This window comes from Mobula birostris, chromosome 9 (genome assembly GCF_030028105.1).
Source record: "Mobula birostris isolate sMobBir1 chromosome 9, sMobBir1.hap1, whole genome shotgun sequence".
Lineage (NCBI taxonomy): Eukaryota > Metazoa > Chordata > Chondrichthyes > Myliobatiformes > Myliobatidae > Mobula > Mobula birostris.
In genome coordinates, this window is record NC_092378.1 from 147987357 (window position 1) to 148005017 (window position 17661).

A 17661-nucleotide genomic window follows, 5' to 3' on the forward strand; every position below is an offset into this window, starting at 1 on the left:
TGGTACTAAGTTCCACAAATTCACCATCCTCTGGCTCAAATCTCATTGTTCACCAGAAGTGCAACCACACATTCAGTACCATTACCCATACGTCTGCTCGTTGATGGAAATATCTGATCACCCAGTCATGTGGCAGCACTCAATGCATAAAGACATGCAGACATGATCAAAACATTCAGCTGGTGTTCAGACCAAATATCAGAATGGGGGGAAATGTTAGCTTGACTGTGCAATGATCGTTGTTGCCATAAGGGGTGAGTTCAGTATCTTAGAAACTGCTGATCTTTTGGGATTTTCACACACAACAATTTCCGGAGTTTGTGGAGAATGATACAAAAAAATAAAAATGCATCTAGTGACAGCGGTTCTGTGGGCAAGAATGCCTTGTTCATGAGAGAGGTCAGAGGAGGATTGGCAGACCGGTCCAAGCTGACAGGAAGCTGACAGTAACTCAAACAACCACACATTGCAATAGCGGTGTGCAGAAGAGCATCTCTGAACACACACCACATCGAACTTTGAATTGGAAGTACTGCAGCAGCAGAAGACCATGAGCATACGCTTTATTAGGGACGGGAGCTGCTCAATAAAGTCGCTACTGAGTCTATTTCAATTGTAGTGTATTTGCAAAAAGTCCCAGCAGATATTTTTGAGATTTGCAAGTACCTGCCCTTCAATTCATGAACAAAGCTACTTATATAGTCAACTAGTGAATTTGTGACAAAGAAATGTTCTCCATTGATCTATCAGTAAGCCGCCATTGTGTGCCATCCAGTGGTTCCACACAGTGGTCAGACATGGCCTTTGGACTCTGTGGATCTGTCCTTTCAGACATACGTTCCTGATCAGAACAACTGTGGTAATAAACACCTATCAACAACTGCAATTAACATCAAGGATCAACTTTATTTGCCATACACAGTAGTGTGCCAAAGTCCCAGTCTCAAATATGTACCTACAGTGCCTGAGACTTTTGCACAGTACTGTATATTGGTTAAAGTAGAAAAGTGGCTGGGAATCAGAACTGAGAGCACTTAGCTTTGTTTTAGCTCGGTAATATTAAGTACTATTTGAAAACTGGGAAGACATAATATATAGTACTGTGCAAAAGTCTTAGCCCCCTAGCTATAGATATGTGCCTAAGGATTCTGCACAGTACTGTATATTTGCATATATTAGGAACTTGCTGTGGTGTGTTGGTGCGACATGCAACTAAAAGAGCAGCAACATTTAACAAAATAAAGTATAAAAAACATGTAAAGAATAAAGTTGAAGTAAAAATATGAGATAAAATGTGCATAAATGCATAAACACCAGCCTGTATTTACAATTTAAACAGCATTATAAAAAGTAGTTTAAGGTGTTCAAGGTGCAGTGCAGTGATGGGGGTAATAGATAGAGGAATGTAGGGGTGGTCTACAGTAACTGGAATTGTTGATCAGATTAACAACCTGGGTGAAGAAATGTTTCAGATGGCATGACGTTTTTGTTTTAATAGCCTTATAGCACTTCCCTAAAGGGATTTTTTGGGGGAAAAAATATTTTGCTGAGTGGGTAGTGCCTACAATGATTTTTGCTAGCACACCTAATTTAACATTTTTAACAATTTGTTGCCATTTCTCTAATTCATGTAGGTTTTTGGTATTGATTATCAATTGCTTGTTTTGATGTTGAACTGGCTCTCACGACCAGACTGTGTAACAGTTTCTTCCCCCAAGCCATTAGACTCCTCAATTCCCAGAATCTAGTCTGACACCAGCGCGCACGCACACACGCGCACTCACTCACACACTCTCACACACTCTCACACTCACTCACTCACACACTCACACACTCACTCTCTCACTCACTCACAACTGAACACCACTCCACCCCCTTTGCAATTTTTGCTCATTTCTTTCTCAATTCCTGCTAAAACATTGTTTACATTGTTTACATTTACATTATTTATTACTATATTGTAATTTGTTCCTTACTGCACCAAATGTCTTGTTTATTTATTATTGTACTGTCTTGCACTGTTTTGTGCGCTTTATGTAATCCCATGTAGGTCTGAAGTCTAATGTAGTTCGGTGTTGTTTCAGGTCGTCTAGTGTATGTTTGTCTTGTTTCATGTAGCACCATGGTCCTGGAGGAACGTTGTTTCAATTTTACTATGCACTGTACCAGCAGTTATGGTGGAAATGACAATAAAAGCGATTTGACTTGACTTGACATAGAATAGAACTTTATTGCCATTGCTCAAGACAATGAGATCACGGTGCTACTCCTGCCCATGCAAAACAGATATTTACAATGAATATACAAGAAAACCCTCGGGAAGAAGTCGTTTTTCAGTCTTACTGTCTTGCCTAAGAGTTTCTGTATCTCCGACCAGATGGCAGGAGATTGAACAGACAGTGTTCAGGATGGGTTGGGTCTTTAATAAGGTTTATGAGCATGCTGTTGGCATTTAGAGTTGTAGATTGTCTCCAAGTCCAGTAGTTGAGTCCCAGTGATGTGCTGAGCCAGACTAATCACTTGTTGGAGTGGTGTGTGATCAGTTTTACAGCAGCTTGAGTACAACACTGCGATTCCATATGTCAGTATGCTCTCTATCTGTCATGGTCCGGTCCGTGAAGACCGCATTCTGGTTCACAGTCCAGTCCATGGACTCAGGACTCCGGGTCTTCCAGCTGGCCCTTGTTTGACTAAATCAAAGGCACCTGATTCCCATCTTTGGGCTTGCAATGTAAGTAGCCTTGGGACTGAGTGTGGGCTGCTGGTTTGTCTTGTTAGTCCCCCTTAGAGCAACCTGCTGATGAAGCCATTTGTGATCTCTCGGCCTGGTTGGAGGACCACTGCTTCATGGAGCCTTGTTGCCACTTGTAGGAGTTGTCTTTGTGGTATGGATTCCAACCACTCCGACTAGGTAGGGATCCAGCTGTCTTTGTAGCCAGCTGAGGTTGCTGGCTGAACTGAGACTTGGAGCTACCGTGGAGCAGAGATGGAACTGTCTGTTGTTCTTTCGTGTCTGTCTTGTCCTGTCCTCACCTCCGTGGGGTAAGTCAGGCTGTCTTGCCATTGCCCTGCAGGGGGACATGTCTTGTCTTCTCTTTGCCTCTGTTGGGTAAGTCTGCCCATCCTGCTGTTACCCAACAGGTGGACCTGTCCCAACTTGGTGTGGAGAAGTTGAGTCCCGGCTTGTTGAAGGATAAGTCCCAGCTCTATGTCTATGTTCTGGCCTGTCTCAAGTTAGTGTCGTGTTAAAGATGAGTCCCAGCTTGTCGAAGGATAATTCCCAGTTCTATGTTGATGTTCGGTTCCCAGTCTGTCTCTGAGCTCCGAGACCCCTAGGCTCGAGGATCCCGCAGCCAAGCTCCGAGACCCCTAGGCTCGAGGATCCCGCAGCCAAGCTCCGAGACCCCTAGGCTCGAGGATCCCGCAGCCAAGCTCCGAGACCCCTAGGCTCGAGGATCCCGCAGCCAAGCTCCGAGACCCCTAGGCTCGAGGATCCCGCAGCCAAGCTCCGAGACCCCTAGGCTCGAGGATCCCGCAGCCAAGCTCCGAGACCCCTAGGCTCGAGGATCCCGCAGCCAAGCTCCGAGACCCCTAGGCTCGAGGATCCCGCAGCCAAGCTCAAGACCCAAGACCCCAGCTGGCAGTCAAGTCGTGTCCTTGCCTGGTTCTGGGGTCCAAGCCCAAGGCAAGACCCAGATTCTGGGTCCTTGTCCAGTCTCGGGCTTGGAGTCCAAGCCTTGACTCCTAGTCCATGATTCCTAGTCCTGGTCCCGCTTTCCTTAGCCCAAGTCTGTGATCTTGTCCCTGCTCCTTGCCTGAATACTGTCACATCCTTACTCTCGTCAAGTCCTGTTCCTTGTACTTCAGTGTCTGTGTCTTGCATCTGGGTCCGTTCCCAGCACCCCATTGTGCCACTATTGCACTTTGATGAAAGCTGGCAAGCAATGTTTGGAGCAGATAGCTGTCCAGAAGCATCTCAAGTAGTATAGTCACTATGATAGAATCAGAAAAGTGCAGGGTCAGCAACAGGCCCTTTGGCCCATCTAGTCCATTCTGAGACATTTAAACAGCCTACCATGTTCCTCAGTGTCCTACCATTCACCATGCAAGACCTACCTTGGTTGGTCCTACCGAAGTACAACACCTTGCACTTGTCTGCATTAAATTCCATCTGTCATTTTTTGCAGGTGTTTTTCCAGTTGGTCCAGATTCTGCTGCAAGAGACCAAGAGAGCTTCTCAGTCATGTTCATCCACAAAAACCTGAAGCTGGAATCCCTTTCCACTAGCTCACCTTTTATGAATAACAGGGCTTCTTTGGCCAGGACTCTTGCCCTCCTGAAGTCAATCATCATTTTTTGTTTTCTCGATGTTGAGTGATCGGTTGTGTTACATAACTCATGGAGATCTTCTGACTTTCTTGTGAGAATGATGTAATGGTCTTTTGGAGGTCACCTGATGTAATTTTCCCGCTGATGTGAGGTCACGTGATGTCCTATTCACCATGGGTATAAAAGGGATGACCCCTGGTGATACAGTTAGTTTTCCAGTTCGGACGTCAATGAGATGCTCCGCTGCATATTTGCATTATGACACAAGTTTTGATTTTAAACGGAGTTTTATGTTCTAATGTAAGGTACAGAAGTCTGGGCCGGCAGTTTGACAATCGCTGCCAGGTTTGTTAATGTATCTTTTCAGTAACATTGGAGAGTGAAGACAGGATCCTGAAGGAGACATTCGACGGGTTTGGAAATGATCGACCATTATTGAATTTGTTCAAGAAAGAGTGATCTGCATGAGATAGCCTCTGCTAAAAGTGGTAGAAAAGGCTGTGCGGGATCTATTCTACAGAGGAGGAAGGTCAGTGCCTTTAAAACCGTTTTATTTCCGTCGTCGTGAATCCTGTGGACGAAGCAGGATCTGCCTGGGAGTGGCAGTGACGTCGTGTCTTCGAGGAATTCATTATTTCATGAAAGTCTCTCCTAATTGACTATATAAATCTCTTGGACTTTAAAATTTACCATTGGAGGAACTGTGTTTGAATTTATCGCTTTAAGAACTGGTTTCGCATTTATCGCTTTAAGAACTAGTACTGAGCAGCGGTTTACTGAATGGCCGCATAGCCGTTTACTTCGTTAGGATTTATGTTTTTTCTCATTGTTTATCAGAGTTTAATAAATGCTTGTTTGTTTATAAATCCTGACTCGATATATTCATTGTTGCCGACCACGTGACAGTTGTTGTTCCTGCACCAATCAAACAGAGTTTCAGCACCTCCTCTCTGTTTGGTATTGCTTGTGATTAGGCCAATCACAGTCGTGTCATCTACAAATTTGGTGATTGACTTTGTAGCATAAGCGGGAGTGCAGGGATAGGTGAAGAGAGAGTGGAGAAGAGGGTTCACTGCACACCTCTGTATTCAGGGTTGAATACCGGTATTCAGGGTTGGGGGAGGGGTGTTGATGTGCACTTGCCTAGTATCACCATCTGGGAAAGATTAGTGAAGAAGTTCAAGATCAAGTTACAGATCAATATGCGAAGACCTACATTGTGGAGCTTGGCAGCACTTGTTCGGTAGTGTTTTGTTAAAGGCCGAGTTGTAATAAACCAAAACCAGCCTGATGTAGGTGTCTTTGTGAGCTCAGTGTTCCAGCACAGTCTGAAGGGTGATCGAATTGGCATCTTTAGTTGACCTATTGATCTTGTAGACAAACTGGTGCTAGTTCAAGGTAGCTGGCATGATATCCTTGATGTGGGACATGACCAATCTTCTCAAGCACTTGGCAAATCTGGGAGTGAGTGCCCCTGGTCTGTGGTCATTAGGACATGTTGCCACTGACGCTCCAGGGATTAGTATGATGGTGGCTGCTTTGAGGCATGCTGCAACCATAGCCAGGGACAGCGAGAAGTTGTAAATGGCCATCAGAACTTCCCTTTATTTCAGAACAATACTACTGACAGCAATGTTTTTATTTATAGCTTTATAATGCTCTTCCTATGTTGGGATTTCTACCCGGTTCACACAAGAAAATGCTGGAAAATGAAATAATGGTTTGCCAGTTTATCGAAGACTTCATAACCAAGAACTACCAGACACTGGCTGCAAATGATCCAAGGAGCTTTATTGATGTGTTCATGTTAAAACAGCAGCAGGTATGTTCCACACCAGCTCATAGTTTGTATGTTACCCTTTTTATAGAATTCCAAAGTTATTGAAGTACTTTGAATTTAATCCCTCAGGACTATGGTGGGATTCAAACTCCTGTCTCTAAGGTCCTGTGTTCTAAAAGGAGGATGAGGTAACCATGGCTGACATAGAAGTCAAAGACACCAGCAGCATGGAAAGTGTCAGGGGGTAGACGTGAGCATTTACAGAGAGAAGGCGCTTGGGAAGCTGAAAGGTCTGAAGGTAGATAAGTCACCTGGATCTGATGGATGACACCCCAGGGTTCAGGAGGAGCTAGCTGAGGAGTTTATGGAAGCATTACTAGTGATATTTCAAAAGTCACTAGATTCTGAAATGGGTCTGGCAGACTGAAAGGTTGCAAGAATCATTCCAATATTTAAGAAGGGTGAGAGACAAAAGACAAGAAATTATAGGTCAGTTAGCCCGACTACAGAGGTTGGTAAGATGCTGGAGTCCATTACTAAAGGTAAGGCTGCTTATAAAGATAAGATCCCATGGTATTACATGATTGATCCATGGTATTAGCATGGATAAACGATTGGCTGACAACAGGAGGCAAAGAGTGGGAATAAGAAGGGTGTTTTCTCTTTGGCTGCTGGTGACTAGTGGAGTTCCATGGGGGATGGTGTTGGGACCCCTTATTTCACATTATACATCAATGATCTGGATGACTGAATTGATGTCTTTATGGCCAAGTTTGCAGAAAATATGAAGATATGTGGAGGGACATGTAGTGTTGATGAAGCTGGGAGCCTTCAGAAGGACTTGGGCATATTAGGAGAATGGGCAAAGAAGTGGCATATGGAATACAGTGTAGGAAAATGTATGGTCATGTACTTTGTTGGAAGAAATACAAGCATAAACTCTTTTCTAAATGTGGAGAAAATTCAGAAATCAGAGGTGCAAATTAACTTGGGAATCCTTGTACAGGATTCCTCAAATGTTATCTTGCAGGTTGAGCTGGTAGTAAGGAAGGCCAATGCAATGTTAGCATTCACTTCTTGAGAGCTAAGGTATAAGTGCAAGAATATAATGCTGAGGTCTTATAAGGCATTGCTCAGACTGCACTTGGAGCATTGTGAGCAGTTTTATTCCCTTATCCAAGAAAGGATGCTCTGGAATTGAAGAAGGCTCCAGAAGACGTTCACAAGAATTATTCTGGGAATGAAAGGGTTCACACATGAGGAGCATTTGATGGCTCCAGGCCTATCTTTTTTGGAAGAATGAGGGGATGTCATTGAAATCTGTTGAATATTTGGAAGTGTGAATATTGAGAGTGTGGTTGTAAAGAGGATGATTCTTGTAGTTCCTATATTGGACGGGGGTGGTGGGGGGGGGGGTGGGGCGGAGTTCTAGGACCAGAGGGCACAGCTTCAGAACACAAGGAACAGTGATGAAGGATAACTTATTCAACCAGAAGGTGGTGAATCTGTGGAATTCTTTGCCACAGTTGGTTGTGGTTGCCATGTCATTTAGTATATTTGAAGTACAGGTTAATAGCTTCTTCATTAAGTAGAGTGTCAAAGGTTATAGAGAGAAAGTAGCAGAATGGAGTTGAGAGGGTTAATAAATTCATCATGATGGAATAGTGGCGAAGTCTTGATGGGCCAAATGGCCTAATTCTGCAAATGTATCTTATGATCTTATCATCTTTTACAGGAATCAGGGAACCCAAATACATATTTCCATGAAAACAACCTGATATTCACCGTATCTGACCTGTTTGCTGCTGGAATGGAGACAATTTCAACCACCCTTCGTTGGGCTATGCTACTGATGATGAAATATCCACAGATTCAGGGTAAGGAGCATCTGATTGATGACTGTTTTTCCTCATGTGAGAATCTGTGCTCTCACCCTGCTGCTGAGTGCATTAACCATTTCCTTGTGTTCCAGAAAAAGTCCACGATGAAATCAACACCATGATTGGTTCAGAGCGGTTTCCCAGAACTGAAGATCAGAAAAATTTGCCGTACACCGATGCAGTGATCCACGAAATCCAGAGATTTGCTAACATTGTGCCATTGAACATCCTGCACTCAACAACAGAGGACTTGAACTTCAAAGGATATTTCCTTCAAAAGGTACGTGAGGTGAAATGAGTGACTGATTGCCGGCAATTGTTCTTTGAAAGCGCAAATGGATTGTTTGTGACTAAATACTTAAAATTTCTGTGTGTAATTTTATATAACATATAAAACTGACATATTCAACTTTTTGGAAGCATCAAGCATGGGTCAAGGGATGAGATACGGAGGGCAACTTGCAGTAAAATGGACTTTGTTTTTTGTTCTAATTGTGTCTCTTGTATCATTTTGTATCATGAATATTGTTGTGAACATTCTATCTCTGGAATTTTCACTCCACTCTTTCAGAAGGGAAGGAGGTAAAGACAGGAAATTATAGACCAGTTAGCCTGACTTCAGTGGTTGGGAAGGTGCTTGAGTCCATTATGAAGGATGATGCTTTGGGGTACATGGAGGCCCATGATTTAACGAAAGGCCAAAATCAGCATGGTTTCCTTCAGAGGAAATCTTGCCTGACAAATCTGTTAAAAATCATTGAGGAAACAACAAGCAGGATAGACAAAGGAGTCAGTGGATGATGTTTACTGGGATTTTCAGAAGACCTTTCACAAGATACTGTACATGAGGCTTCTAAAGATATGATGATGGTGAAAACCTTGTGATCCTATGTGCCTGTGATGTTGCTGCAAGCAGATGTCTTATTGCACCTGTGCATACTCGTACTTGGACATCTGATGATAATCTCGACCTGAGATGAAGCCCACACCCTGTCCATCACAGGCAAAGCTCTCCTCAGTGTTGAATCGATCTACATGGAATGCAAACACAAGGAAGTAGCGTCCATCATCAAAGGCCCCCATCATCCAGGCCATGCTCTCATTTCTCTACTACCACCAGGCAGGATGTTCAGAAGCCACAGGTCCCACACTACACAGTGCAGGAGCAGTTAATACCCTTCAGTCACCAAACTCCTGAACTTGCATGAATAAAATCAGTCACCAATGCTCAGAACTGACTCTACAACCTACAGATTCACTTTCAATGATTCTTTACAATGAATGCTTTCTGTGTTATCTTCATTTGCAGTGATTTTCTTCTTCTTTGTCAGACTTTGACTGTCTATAGTTTTTCATAAAATACTGTTATATTTTTTCCTGTAAATGCGTGCAAGAAAATGAATCTCAAGGTAGATCATTGTAGCATATGTGTCACACCCTGGTAAAGGTTTCACTGCTCATGTTGTAGGGTATTTCATCTAACAGTCTTCCTATATAAGCAGAGTTTGTGTTATTGTTAAAGATAACAGGTGCTTCGAAATGTTAGCCATGCAATCAGGAGAGAAGGTTGGGGGAGCAGATTTTTTTTTGTGCCTGACACCGGTGTGAGCTTTGCTTTTTGTTGGGTGGGAGGTGAAGACAGAAGATGCTGGAGAGAACCAATTGTAGGATTCAATCTGGTGGGGAGCATTTTTCAATGGAGCAAGGTGCAGGAATCTGCTGAGGTTCAGTGAATATGAATTTTGGAAGAGTTGAGCTCCCACCTGTGCATATTTGACTGTTTAATTATAATGGGCCCTTGGTTGTTTTTTCTATCCTTTACTAACTCTTTAGTTAAGTTAATATTCATAAATATACTTCCTTTAATTATATGGGATACGCAGTCTGTTATTTCCTGGAAACAAGCTGTAACAGGGCAGGAAATCACACAACATTCACACAAACTGAGCCACGTGTGGGAGAGACATCCCATCCCAATCTCACGGATTTGGCAGGGTGTACACCCTATACGTATGCGACCGAAGAATGGTGGGTTTCTTGGTGCTGAGTTGTGAGATTGCCAGCAAGGGATAAGGAGCTGTTTCCTGAGATGCCCAGGAGGAAAGGGAGTTCATCTTTGATACCAAATTGACTTCCAACTTTGGACTTTTGCAGTAAGGCTGAGAGATATAAATGGTATCTGAGGGAGACCTCTCTCACCCAGAGATGGTAAGCACCTGGAATAAGTGTATGTTGAACTTACTGAGATACTGGAGTAAGTTTGATTAAGCTGTGATACTTTAAGAAGCTGCGTTACTCAGGACTGACAGTAGAGGTCTGAGCACCTCTGAGAGACTGGTACTGTATGCTGCCTTCAGACACAACAACTTGAGTCTCAACGTGAACAAGACCAAAATGATGATTGTGGACTTCAGTGAGGTGGAATCCGACCACTTCTCACTGCACATAAACATCTCTGCTGTGGAGTTAGGAGCACCAAGTTTCTGGGAGTTTTCGTAATGGACAATCCTACCTGGTCCCTCAACACTACCTCAGCGTCTCCACTTCCTGAAGAGATTGAGGCCAGTGAGGCTTCTCCTCTATTCTAATGAATTTTTACAGAAGCACCATCGAGGGTGCCCTGACCAACTCCATCACTGTCTGCTACAGCAATTGCAAGGCGTCTGACTGCAACTCCCTACAGAGGGCTGCGAGAACTGCAGAGAAGATAGTCGGGGTCTCTCTTGCATTCATCAGAGATATTTATCAGGAGTGATATGTCTGCAGGGGCCCAGGCATTGCTACTGATCCCTCTCACTTATCCAGCAATCTCTGACCTTCGACCATCAGGCAGGAGGTACAATGGTATTAGGAGAATATCCATCTGGATCTGAAACTACTGAACACCCCATCACAACCCAGGACTCATCACACATGAAGGGCCAGCAGCGTTATACTTTTTAACTTGTGTCATAACTGTACCTTATTATTTCCTAATTTAATTGTGGAAATATTATTTGTGCTATGTGTGCGAGTTTTCTGTACTGAGTTGTGCAGCTTGGCCCAGAAGAACGATATTTCGTTTGGTTAAATGAACAATAAACTGAACTTGAATTTCAAACTTCAGGTAAGTGAGTGACAGAGAGGGAATTTCAGAGGTCAATGCACTGCTGGTTCCGTAAGGTTTCATAGCCAGGGAAGGTGTTGGGGATGAGCTCCCACTACCTATTAAATGCTCCCCACAGCATGCATCTCAAATAGACTCTAACAATCAAGCCCAGCTCCTGGCCTTCAAGTGTGGCTTAACTACTGATCCTGGCAAAAATGTTTCCACTGGCAGCAGAAAGGGAAAGGGTGGATTTCTGGCAACTTAAAACCAGCTGCTTCGGGCAGATGGGGCTCATCAGCCATGCTTGGCAGCTCATCGAGGAGAAGGAAACATGTGATTTCAAACCTTCACTGCCTTGGAGCTCTGCCCACTCAGGGGGAAGAGATGGAATCCAGATGGCAGTTGTACATTGAGTTCAACACTGACTGGCAACTCCTGCGATGCCACTGGTGCCAAACTGAATTGGTGTTTGTCATTCCTTTGGATGTTGTGGTGTATTGTGTAGTGAGGAGAGGCTGTTGATAGGCAAACTTGCAGTCAACAGGATGAGCTGCAATGTAAAAGGTGGACAAAATCAAAAGGTGGACGGTAGAGCATCAATGGCTGAAATTTCTGGAAGCAATATGGAAGGCACAGGATATATACATTCCAAAGGGGAAGAAGCATTCTCGGGCCAAAATTACACAATCGTGGCTAACAAGAGAAGTCAAAACCAACAGAAAAGCCAAAGAAAGGGCATATAATAGAGCAAAAATTACTGGTTAGAGGGTTGGGAAGCTTTTAAAAACCAACAGAAGGCAACTAAAAGAAGTCATGAGGAAGGTAAAGATGGAATGCGAAAGTGAGCTAGACAATAATATTAAAGAGGATACCAAACGTTTCTTCAGAAACATAAAGTGTAAAAGAGAGCTGAGAGTAGATATGGGTTCATGGAATATGATGCTGGAGAGGTAGTAACAGCGGACAAGGAAATGGCAGACGAACTAAATAAGTATTTTGCATCAGTCTTCACTCTGGAAGACACTGTCAGAATGGTGGAAGTTCCAGCTGTCAGGACTCATGAAGTGTGTGGTTGCCATTATGAGACAGAAGGTTCTTGGGAAACTGAAATGTCTGAAGGTAGCTAAGACACCTGGACCAGATGGTGAACACCCCAGAGATTAGAAAAGATGGTTGAAGAGATCGTGGAGGCATTAGTAATGATCTTTCAGGAATCACTAGATTCTGCAATGGTTCTGAATGACTGGAAAATTGCAAATGTCACTTGAAGAGAAGGGAGAGAGACAGAAGAAAGGAAACCATAAGCTAAGTTAGTCTGACCTTGCTGGCAGCGAAGATGTTGGAGTCGATTATTAAGGATGAGGTCTCAGGGTACTTGGAGGCACATGACAAAATAGACCTTAGAGAGCATGGTTGCTCAAGGGAAAATCTTGCCTGACAAATCTGTTGGAATTCTTTGAAGAAATAACAAGCAGGATAGAGAATGGAGAATCGGCTGATGTTGTGTACAAGTTAAGAGCCCATGGTGTCACAGGAAAAACTGTAGCATGGATAAATCAGTGGCTGATTGACATCAGGCAAAGAGCGGGAATAAAGAGTCTTTCCTGGTTGCTGCTGAGACTAGTAGGGTCTGTGTTGGGACTGATACTTTAAGGAGCTGCTTTACTCAGGACTGTATGTCGTGGTACATATTGGTACCAATGACATAGGTAGGAAAAGGGATGAGGTCCTGAAAGGAGAATATAGGGAGCTAGGAAGGGAGTTGAGAAAAAGGACTGCAAAGGTAGTAATCTCGGGATTACTGCCTGTGCCACGCGACAGTGAGAGTAGGAATGCGATGAGGTGGAGGATAAATGCGTGGCTGAGGGATTGGAGCAGGGGGCAGGGATTCAAGTTTTTGGATCATTGGGACCTCCTTTGGCGCAGGCGTGACCTGTACAAAAAGGACGGGTTACACTTGAATCCTAGGGGGACCAATATCCTGGCAGGGAGATTAGCAAGGGCTACCGAGGTGACTTTAAACTAGAATGGTTGGGGGGTGGAAATCAAATTAAAGAGGCTAGGCGTGAGGAGGTTAGTTCACTACAGGGGGATGGGAACCAGTGCAGAGAGGCAGAGGGGTGTAAAGTGAGGGTAGAAGCAAAAAGTAGTAAGGAAAAAAGTAAAAGTGGCAGGCCGACAAATCCAGGGCAAGCATTAAAAAGGGCCACTTTTCAACATAATTGTATAAGGGCTAAGAGAGTTGTAAAAGAGCGCCTGAAGGCTTTGTGTGTCAATGCAAGGAGCATTCGTAATAAGGTGGATGAATTAAAAGTGCAGATTGTTATTAATGATTTTGATATAGTTGGGATCACAGAGACATGGCTCCAGGGTGACCAAGGATGGGAGCTCAACATTCAGGGATATTCAATATTCAGGAGGGATAGACATGAAGGAAGGGGAGGTGGGGTGGTGTTGCTGGTTAAAGAAGAGATTAACGCAATAGAAAGGAAGGACATAAGCCGGGAAGATGTGGAATCGATATGGGTAGAGCTGCGTAACACTAAGGGGCAGAAGACGCTGGTGGGAGTTGTGTACAGGCCACCTAACTGTAGTAGTGAGGTCGGAGATGGTATTAAACAGGAAATTAGAAATGTGTGCAATAAAGGAACAGCAGTTATAATGGGTGACTTCAATCTACATGTAGATTGGGTGAACCAAATTGGTAAAGGTGCTGAGGAAGAGGATTTCTTGGAATGTATGAGGGATGGTTTTTTGAACCAACATATCGAGGAACCAACTAGAGAGCAGGCTATTATGGACTGGGTTTTGAGCAATGAGGAAGGGTTAATTAGCAATCTTGTCGTGAGAGGCCCCTTGGGTAAGAGTGACCATAATATGGTGGAATTCTTCATTAAGATGGAGAGTGACATAGTTAATTCAGAAACAAAGGTTCTGAACTGAAAGAGGGGTAACTTTGAAGGTATGAGACGTGAATTAGCTAAGATAGACTGGCAAATGATACTTAAAGGATTGACGGTGGATATGCAATGGCAAGCATTTAAAGGTTGCATGGATGAACTACAACAATTCATCCCAGTTTGGCAAAAGAATAAATCAAGGAAGGTAGTGCATCCGTGGCTGACAAGGGAAATTAGGGATAGTATCAATTCCAAAGAAGAAGCATACAAATTAGCCAGAGAAAGTGGCTCACCTGAGGACTGGGAGAAATTCAGAGTTCAGCAGAGGAGGACAAAGGGCATAATTAGGAAGGGGAAAAAAGATTATGAGAGAAAACTGGCATGGAACATAAAAACTGACTGTAAAAGCTTTTATAGATATGTAAAAAGGAAAAGACTGGTAAAGACAAATATAGGTCCCCTACAGACAGAAACGGGTGAATTGATTATGGGGAGCAAGGACATGGCAGACCAATTGAATAATTACTTTGGTTCTGTCTTCACTAAGGAGGACATAAATAATCTTCCAGAAATAGTAGGGGACAGAGAGTCCAGTGAGATGGAGGAACTGAGCGAAATACATGTTAGTAGGGAAGTGGTGTTAGGTAAATTGAAGGGATTGAAGGCAGATAAATCCCCAGGGCCAGATGGTCTGCATCCTAGAGTGCTTAAGGAAGTAGCCCAAGAAATAGTGGATGCATTAGTGATAATTTTTCAAAACTCGTTAGATTCTGGACTAGTTCCTGAAGATTGGAGGGTGGCTAATGTAACCCCACTTTTTAAAAAAGGAGGGAGAGAGAAACCGGGGAATTATAGACCGGTTAGCCTAACGTCGGTGGGGAAACTGCTGGAGTCAGTTATCAAAGATGTGATAACAGCACATTTGGAAAGCAGTGAAATCATCGGACAAAGTCAGCATGGGTTTGTGAAAGGAAAATCATGTCTGCCGAATCTCATAGAATTTTTTGAGGATGTAACTAGTAGAGTGGATAGGGGAGAACCAGTGGATGTTGTATATTTGGATTTTCAAAAGGCTTTTGACAAGGTCCCAGACAGGAGATTACTGTGCAAACTTAAAGCACACGGTATTGGGGGTAAGGTATTGGTGTGGGTGGAGAGTTGGTTAGCAGACAGGAAGCAAAGAGTGGGAATAAACGGGATCTTTTCAGAATGGCAGGTGGTGACTAGTGGGGTACCGCAAGGCTCAGTGCTGGGACCCCAGTTGTTTACAATATATATTAATGACTTGGATGAGGGAATTAAATGCAGCATCTCCAAGTTTGCGGATGACACGAAGCTGGGTGGCAGTGTTAGCTGTGAGGAGGATGCTAAGAGGATGCAGGGTGACTTGGATAGGTTGGGTGAGTGGGCAAATTCATGGCAGATGCAATTAAATGTGGATAAATGTGAAGTTATCCACTTTGGTGGCAAAAATAGGAAAACAGATTATTATCTGAATGGTGGCCGATTAGGAAAAGGGGAGGTGCAACGAGACCTGGGTGTCATTATACACCAGTCATTGAAAGTGGGCATGCAGGTGCAGCAGGCGGTGAAAAAGGCGAATGGTATGCTGGCATTTATAGCGAGAGGATTCGAGTACAGGAGCAGGGAGGTACTACTGCAGTTGTACAAGGCCTTGGTGAGACCACACCTGGAGTATTGTGTGCAGTTTTGGTCCCCTAATCTGAGGAAAGATATCCTTGCCATAGAGGGAGTACAAAGAAGGTTCACCAGATTGATTCCTGGGATGGCAGGACTTTCATATGAAGAAAGACTGGATGAACAGGGTTTGTACTCGTTGGAATTTAGAAGATTGAGGGGGGATCTGATTGAAACGTATAAAATCCTAAAGGGATTGGACAGGCTAGATGCAGGAAGATTGTTTCCGATGTTGGGGAAGTCCAGAACAAGGGGTCACAGTTTGAGGATAAAGGGGAAGCCTTTTTGGACCAAGATTACGAAAAACTTCTTCACACAGAGAGTGGTGAATCTGTGGAATTCTCTGCCACAGGAAACAGTTGAGGCCAGTTCATTGGCTATATTTAAGAGGGAGTTAGATATGGCCCTTGTGGCTACGGGGGTCAGGGGGTATGGAGGGAAGGCTGGGGCGGGGTTCTGAGTTGGATGATCAGCCATGATCATAATAAATGGCGGTGCAGGCTCGAAGGGCCAAATGGCCTACTCCTGCACCTATTTTCTATGTTTCTATGTAACAGTCTCTAGTGTTTGCAAAGACTAATGTGAGAAGAAAAAAGCATCAGTGACTGGCAGTTCAGTTGGAAGAAATGCCTTGTAATTAAAAGGGGTCAGAGGAGAACGGTCAGACTGGTTTGAGCTGACAGAAAAGGAACAATAACTCAAATAACCATGTGTTACAATACTGGTGTGCAGAAGAGCACCTCTGAATGTACATGTTAAACCGTGAAGTGGATGGACTACAACAGCTGAAGACAATGAACATACACACAGTGCTCACTTTATTAGGTACAGGAGCTACTTAAAGTGGCCACAGAGTGTAGATTCATGGTGTTACATAGCACAGAAACACATCTCCTCCTATCCTGCCTCACTCAAGGGAAAACCATCAAAACCTTCCTCATGACCGAAGTGCTTCTTCCAGGGGGCATCCCAGAGATGTCCTCAGTCCCCACTCCAGCACTATCACATTGTGAAAGAAAATCATGGTGTTATGGAAATACTCAGTAGGTCAATCAGCGTCAATAATGGGTGTATGAAAGTTAACATTTCAGCTAATGTATTTTAGTGGAACTAGGAATACTTGGGAAACAATGGTTGAAGTTGCAGAGAAGTGGGGATGCCTCCGGAGGTGAAGGGAATGTCCATGACAAGGTAAAGATCAAGAGAAAATAAAGATGAAGATGAGGGTGGTGCCGGCTGAGTGAGTGACAAAAACACATGGGGAGGGGCAGATAATCTGACGAGAGGAGGTGAATAAGGACAGGGGAATATGACCAGAACGATGGGAAACACAGAATGGTTGGAAATCAGGATTGAAAGAGAAAGCAGAGAACTTACAGCAAGCCAGGTAGCATCTGTAGAGAGAGAAATACTGTTACTTTGCATTCCCATTATAAAATGTTACTGTTCAGTGTCTTGGGGTGAGGGTGACTAACTCTGGTTTTTGAAAATTGACATTGTTTTGCCACTCTATTTTGCAGGACCCAGGGCCTGTGCGGGGCAGCCCCTGGCCAGGATGGAGCTTTTTCTGTTCTTTACCATCCTGATACAAAGGTTCTGGTTTCAAGTCCCACCGAACATTACCAATCTGGAGCTTATGTCTGGTGTGGGCTTCACCTCATTCCCAAAGTACCAGAACGTGTGTGCAGTCTGTCGCTGATGCAAACACATCATTCCATGACTTGTCTTGTTTTATCTCCTTTTCACTATTTTTGTAACCTTTTCATCAGAGCTTATGTAGGAACTGAGCTCATTAGCTAACTCTGCTAATAGCCATGAGACTCAGTGATGAGAAGGCCACCTTTCATAAGCAACACCGGTTTAGGGTTGGTATAATTTGGGGTTCAACCAATCAGGATGGTATGGATGTTCATAATTAAGGGACATGGGTTGTAGTGAATACTGTGTAAAATACTGTCCAGACACAAATTTTGGTAGCCAAGAATT

At 43.7% G+C, this 17661-nt stretch overlaps 1 protein-coding gene across 1 annotated transcript in view; it reads left to right on the forward strand.

Moving 5' to 3' along the window:
- Positions 1 to 17318, forward strand: part of LOC140202451 (cytochrome P450 2K3-like) — an 82468-nt gene extending 65150 nt beyond the window's left edge. Inside the window, 4 exon segments of the mRNA XM_072267316.1 lie at positions 5978 to 6151; positions 7845 to 7986; positions 8082 to 8269; positions 17196 to 17318. Coding sequence (XP_072123417.1) covers positions 5978 to 6151; positions 7845 to 7986; positions 8082 to 8269; positions 17196 to 17261 — 570 coding nt within the window. The 3' untranslated portion in view covers positions 17262 to 17318.
- Positions 17319 to 17661: the final 343 nt, after the last annotated feature.